General features: G+C 40.2%; 1 protein-coding gene across 7 annotated transcripts in view; it reads left to right on the forward strand.

Annotated features, from left to right (window-relative positions):
* The window catches only part of SLC41A2 (solute carrier family 41 member 2), an 86640-nt gene extending 80805 nt beyond the window's left edge, over nucleotides 1–5835 (forward strand). For all 7 annotated transcript variants that reach the window (XM_037160638.2, XM_037160640.2, XM_037160639.2 and 4 more), the window contains one exon: nucleotides 2604–5835. In XM_037160638.2, the coding sequence (XP_037016533.2) occupies nucleotides 2604–2789 (186 nt within the window). In that variant the 3' untranslated portion in view covers nucleotides 2790–5835. The remainder of the gene's footprint in view (nucleotides 1–2603) is intronic.
* Nucleotides 5836–6978: the final 1143 nt, after the last annotated feature.

Here is a 6978-nt window from a genome sequence, read left to right on the forward strand (position 1 = left end):
GGGGTGTGTAAGAGGCAACCACACATTGATGTTTCTCTCCCTCTCTTTCTCCTTCCCTTCCCCTCTCTAAAAATAAATTTTAAAAAATCTTTTTTAAAAAAGCTTATTTATAAAAAGAGGCAGCTGGTTGAATTTGGCCCATGGGCTCTAACTTGCCAGGCCCTGCTCCAGATGAATCGCCTGTTCAATGCAGATGTTGTGCAAGGAGTTCGTCAACTATATGTGTAACATATGGATGGTATCTAATATGTAAATTTCTCTGCATACTATATTTATATATCACTAATATATAAATAAAGTTATATATTATTTAAATATATAAATATACCTTTATGACCTAACATACAAATGACTTTATAACTCAATGTATAAAGTTAGAATAAGTTATAAAGTTATGATTTATTTCTATTTTTTGCCAGCCATATAGAGATTAGCCTCATTCCCTCTGAAACTCTTTTCCCGGCCGACATGACTCACTCCATCTGCAGATTTCTTTGTTGAATGTCCATGGACTCCATTAATACAGAGTTTACCACATAACTCGTCCTGTTTACAACTAGCCCAGATTGTGTTTGTTTTTCCAGTTTTGTCTCATGGTGACGTTTATCCTCGAGCCTAAAACCCTACCCTTTGAAGCCATGTGTTCATATATACCAGCGCCTCCTGAACAGTGACCTCCCTGTGTTTGTATCTTGCCGCTTCCTGCTCAGAGCAGGCGGCTCTTGTTTTCGGAGGAGTCTCTGACATCGTCTCCGCCGACTCTCGTGCGTTCAGTCGGATGTTGAGTGTTGGCTTTGTAAGCGGTCACTTTGCTGGACACCAAAGATGCAGGGGTGAGCAAGTGCCTGACACAGGGCCCAGAAGTGGGCTGACCTGTCCAGGCCCCACTGGGCTGACTCTCCCTCGGTCTCTGCATTATGCTTGTATGACCCTGACCTGCCACGTGCTGCCTCGTTACCTTTCTCTTCATCCCCCTGCACCGCGGCTCGTGCGACTCCTCTCAGAGTAAGCGTGACAGCTCTGCAGACCCTTCTCGGGCTGTTTTCTTCAAAGGAGGAAACTGAGGCTCCGGAGAGGGAGACGCTCGCCCAAAGTCATGTAGCTGATACAGGGCAGAACTGGAAATCAGATTTAGATTTTATAGCTCCAAATCCAGGGTTATTTCTGAGAGTCCATGCTTCCAACGCACACAGACGAGATTGTCCTGATGAGACCTTATGATTTACCAGCAAAACAGTCTTTGCCGGTACAACACTAAGGAAGCATCAACCTCGCATGGGAAAAAAATAGGATTGAAGCACAACTTTTTTCTCTGACAGATGTCCAAAGACACCTGAAGTTCACTCCTTGGGACTGGGCATATGTGTCCCTGTTTGGACAAGCCACTAACCCTCCTGGAAAAGGTGTCAGAGCTAACCTATAGCACACCAGATTTAGAGTCCACGGCAGACACCTCATCTCCATGGGCGGCTTGTCAGAACAGTGACTGGTAGTAGACTCTACCCTTGGCGTAGACTCTGGGCTTATAGCAGGCTTCCTCCTGCACACACCGAGTGTCCCCAATATCTGAGAGGCCACCAATAGTGATGGCAACGGCGCTGTTAAAATCTGCTAATAGCAGACACTATGGGTAGTTGTGTACCAGGCACTCAATTATTGAGTCTATTTACTCCTTACAACATTTTCATGATGTGGGTACTACCATTATCACTAATGTTCATTTGGAGAAATGGTCAGAAAGGTTAAGTAACTTGTCTACAGTCAGTTAGTAAGTGGTAGAAAAGTGTTCTTAAGCACCATACAGTACTTGTCAGCTTGTCCCAAACCACTGAACTTAACATCTCTCATCCCAGAGCCCTTTTAATTCTTCAGGAGTTTGCAAATTAGATGATTCTCTTCCTGTAAATGGATCAAAGAAAAAAATTTATCTGATCCCCAAACGCAAAGCATCACAAAGGTCTTTATACTATTCCTGATATCCTAGAAAATACTTCCACATATTACCTTAGTATCTGAATCGTACTTTGAAGTATTTTGACTCTTTCTGTGTCTGTAGCTATATAGACGTGTCCTTTCTGAATGCACTCACCTTGTGTTTATTGTTCTTACATTGCCCTGAAATTGTCCTTGGCAAACCACTGATGGCCTTATAATTAGTAAATGAATGGTCAGTTCTCCATCTTTATGTCAGCTGATATCCTTGCATCTCAAGTGATAAGTGATCCCTAATTTTAATTTTTATATCCTGCCGCCTGCGCCTTCTTCCTTCTCATAGGATTTTCATGGACAGATGTCGAAACGTAATAGTGGTTTGGCAGTTGTGCGATATTATTAAATATTAGGGTGATCGTGGTTATCAGGAGGCTAGACGAAAACGAGGCAATGTATGTAAAATGTTAGTGAAAAATTTTATTGCAGAGATACATGAAATATTTCTCTTGAGAAAAGAAAATCTTTCTGCCAATTAAGTATTTCTTATTTTCAAGCACGCTTCTTAGGCATCTGCTGTGGACCCTCAGGAAGCAGCCGTTTAGACTTTTGGCCACGTGTACCAGGCCAGGGATGCCCAGGCGACAGGAGTGACCCCTGGTATTCTCTTGCAGGTGTTTACCTTGCTGTGGATCGCTGACTGGATGGTCCATCACTTCTGGAGGAAAGGAAAGGACCCGGACAGTTTCTCCATCCCCTACCTGACCGCCCTGGGCGATCTGCTCGGAACAGCGTTGTTAGCCTTAAGTTTTCATTTTCTCTGGCTCATCGGAGATCGTGATGGAGATGTTGGGGACTAATATGTCCTACAGACTGCTTTCAAGTTACCAAGAAGGAAAACACAAGATAATCACCCATGGCTCTTTCTCAAAAATTTTAAATTAGTAGCTTGACCTCTGCCAGGGTCCGCTCTAGTCGGCCCCGACTCAACTACATGGCCTTAACGTTTTTAAAAGGACTTGGTGTTGAAACCAGAATGAACAGTATTTATGCTGCTTTTCATAGAAGAAATGATCATTTCACATAGACATAGATACGAGCTCAAGCTCTGAAATTAATTAAATAGGAAAGAATATAGGGTGTTTACAATGAATAATTTTAAAACCACAGACATAGCAGAAATGTACTTGATTATTGTTTAACTTACAATGCCAGCTTAGAGGAGAATTCTAGTTTAGCGTGTCTTGTCTCACAGATGTGTGGTGCCACAAAGCATACCATAAAATGAAAGGGGCCCAACCGAGCTTTTAATAGTGTAAACTATACCCACCTCTACCAGCTGAGGATAAATTTGCCAATCACTCGCTCCTAACATGACCTAAATATGTTCAGCTGAGCATAAGATAAATTCACTTCTACCTGCTTCTGTGGATTTCCATGTGCCAATGCTAATTTAATTTCACCTTTGCGAGTTCTTGGCAGGCTGCCCTTGCAACACAGAATGACCTTGAGCAATCTGTAATGAAAACAGTGGGTCATTTCTGATCATTGATTTGTTGGAAGAATGTCGATCTTTTTCAGAAGATTTAGAGGTTAAATACAGAAGGTAACCCAAGCTGCGTTTGTAGAGACAAACTGTGTGAAAAATTGTGTGTGGGACAGAGAAGGACGCTTTTGGTGGAGAACTGAATCTGGGCCTGTGGAGAGCAAAGGCCACAGTGCTATCAGAATATTAGCATTATATAGATATTCTTAAACACGTTTTTTGATATACTTTTGTCATTTGGTCAAAAAATGTTGTCACGGCCCAGAATTTAATATTCCTTACCTACATTATAATAGTTTCCTTTCATTAAAAAGAACTGTGCCATTTAATTAGCTTACGTTTTAGAATGGACAAGTGATTCATTTGCTCTTCTAAAGAAGTCTGTCGGGACTGTTAGGTGTCCCGTCTTGTAAGAGAAGTTGGTCAGTCGCTCATGTCTGTACACATCCTCAGTTTGCACAGGCTTTGTTCTACAATCCTATACACTGCTATGTCTCAAATATTTTTCTAAAACTCTGATCTATATTCCAAATACTTGACCAACATCCTTGTTATTCAATATGTAAGCATTTTTATATAGTTCATTTTTAAAAAATTCAGTGGAATCTCTTAAGACCATTAGATATATAATAATTTAATCAATAAGGGAAGAAAAATGTACATTAACTTCAGTCATCATGGCTGAAATTATTTGTCTTTGTTAATGTGATATAAACAGTAGGTTGTTTATACACATGCTGGGGGAGGTCTTGTTGAACTCTACAAGAAGGGGACTGTGGTTTAGAGTTATATATATTTTTGCTTATTTTAAAACTTTAATTATTCCATTCTTCTGCCTTTTAATGAAGCTTCTAAGGCAGAGAGCTGAATGAATTGTAGAATTTCTCCTTTGGAGAATTATAATGTCACATAGTGAACATTCTTATAAAAGAAAGAATGATTAAGTTACACTGATGAATATTTATCTGCAAAGATTTCTTTTTATTTAAAAAAATCCAGAAATAATTTATTTTATTTTATTGTAAAGAATTTGTAAATTGCTTGTTTACATTTGGGCTGTATGATTCATAAGCATTTCTATTTCCTGATGACTTCTATTTGATTTTTCACATAAAATAGTGCGCAGCAGACCACATTTTTTCCTTGCAAACCACATTTTCTTAAAGCATTTATCAACCACTTTAATCCAGTGCATTATGTAATTTAAAACACATTCAAATACACGGTATTATTTAGTACTCACAATAGCACCTGTGAATTAGGTCAGTAGGTATTTCTTTCCCTGCATTACAGCAAAAGGAACAAACTCAGAGAAGTTACATTTTACAGGCGGCACAGCTGCAAAGTAACCGAACTGTGGCTAAAGACCGTGTGTCCCATCTCCTGAGCCGATCTCTTTCTGTGACCCTCCAAATGCACCAGGCACACACAACTCACCGAGAGAGAGTAGAGGGAGAGACAGGATTGTCTGAAGTAGAGTATTGCTGCTGCTTACAGACTTCAGACAGGGAAAAACCCCATTTAATATATCTCGATGATAAGCATAGCCAACTGTGAATTACTCACATTCATAAGACCCAGGAGAACACAGAAAAATGGATATGTTAGAATAACGAACAATGCCTTATTTCATAGAACATTTCATTGCCACCTGCCTTCCCAGATCTAGCCATTTTCCATAGATGCTGAAAAATAACTAGGATGACTGATCTGAGTTCTGTCTCTTTTCCATTTTGCTACCCAATTGAGGTTACAGCAACGAAATGTTTAAAACTCATGTAATAGAAAAAAAGAAAGACATGGAAAAATCGGTCATTGATTAACTGGATTAATTTTATAAGAGGGATGTAGCTTCCTCTAAAAAACATTTACTGTTTTTTTTTAAACCTTTATATAAGTGTGCAAATGATAGATGACTTCTTTTATTTACCCACAAAAATTATTTCTTATCAGTCTTAAATAATGTAAATTCACAGCATTTATTTTTATACAGTATAAAAACTCCTGCTTTCCAAACTTCATCCTTCACTGACATACCAGACACTCTACCTGCAGATAATTTTTTCAAAAACGTATTTTTCATTTTTGGCCATCAACTATTTTTTTTTCTTCAAAAAAAATAAAGCTTCTTAGCTCATGATAAAATGGGAACTTAGAGTAATGTATCTGCTTAAAGACATCCAAAATTCCACATCATAGCCCATCAGTGATGTTACCAAAGGAAGTACATTCTTAAAAGTCAGTATTGGGGCTTTCTCGTTGTATATCTGTGGTGTGGTCTACCCATTTCTAATGGGCATCCTTCATCCTCGAATTGTTGTAAACGCAAACGAGAATAAAATCGCAGCAATGTTTACCCAGCCTGGTTGTATGTACTTTTTGATAAGCTGCATGGACAGACAGCCTGTGTGGAGCCCAGGAGAGACTGGGGTGATCTGTGTACGTGTTGCAATGATGAGAATAACACATTGGCTCTGATTGTTTATTGTACTAGACCTTCGGTCCATGGCTTTACCACCTGTTCCCTGTTCTAAGCACTCTTCTCATTGTGCAGCTTAGATTCCTGGGTCCATCAATCCACATGTCTTCTACCACCACCTTCATACTCACCAGACAGCTTGGCTGGATAATGTAGTAAAGACACGTGGCTGCTCAGACAGATCTTTAGGTTCCTAACCTCAGACATATGGTTAGCCCTCAACTGTCCCACAGCCTAGATTTCTCTGATCTCTCTGCTGTCTGGGAGATCAGGCTTTTGTCCCCACCACTCGACAGAGTATCCCTGTCAAGATCAGTGACAGTCTCCACGTGGCCAAATCCAGTGATCTGTTCTCAATAAGGATTCTCATCTTATTTGGTCTCTAAAAAGATTCGATGGTCTCCCTCCTCCTTGAAATGCTTTCTCCTTTTCGCTTCCCAAGACATCTGGCTTTTGCCTTTATTTTCTGCACTCCTGGGAGCCCCTTCTCTGCCTGCTGGTGGTGGTTCCTCTTCAGTTGCTAAATGTTGGAATGCACTAAAGCTGAGGTTTTTAAAATCATGTTTATTGTTGTTTAAGTACAGTTGTCTCTATTTTCCCACCCACTTTCCCACCACTTTCTCCTATACCACCCATCCTCACCTCCCACCCTCAGTGCTACCCCTTTGGCTTTGTCCATGGGTCCTTTTTACATGTTCCTTCACAACCCTTCCCCCTCTTGCCCCATTATCCCCCTCCCCCCAGTCTGGTTATTGTCAGTTTGTTCTTTATTTCCATGTTTGTGGTTATATTTTGCTTGCTTGTTATGTTGATTAGCTTCCCTCACTGCCTGGCTTATTTCGCCTTGCAAAATGCTCTCCAGTTCCGTCCACACTGTCCCGAAGGGCAGGAGCTCCTTCTTTCTTTCTGCTGTGCAGTATCCCACTATGTAAATGTACCACAGTTTTTTGATCCACTCATTTTTTTCAGTACCTCTTCTCTACTTTTTCTCCCTTGGTGATATAACCCATGGCATTGTTTCAAA

The sequence above is a fragment of the Artibeus jamaicensis genome, unplaced genomic scaffold (genome assembly GCF_021234435.1).
Source record: "Artibeus jamaicensis isolate MK-2021 breed Jamaican fruit bat unplaced genomic scaffold, CSHL_Jam_final contig_233, whole genome shotgun sequence".
NCBI classification, from domain to species: domain Eukaryota; kingdom Metazoa; phylum Chordata; class Mammalia; order Chiroptera; family Phyllostomidae; genus Artibeus; species Artibeus jamaicensis.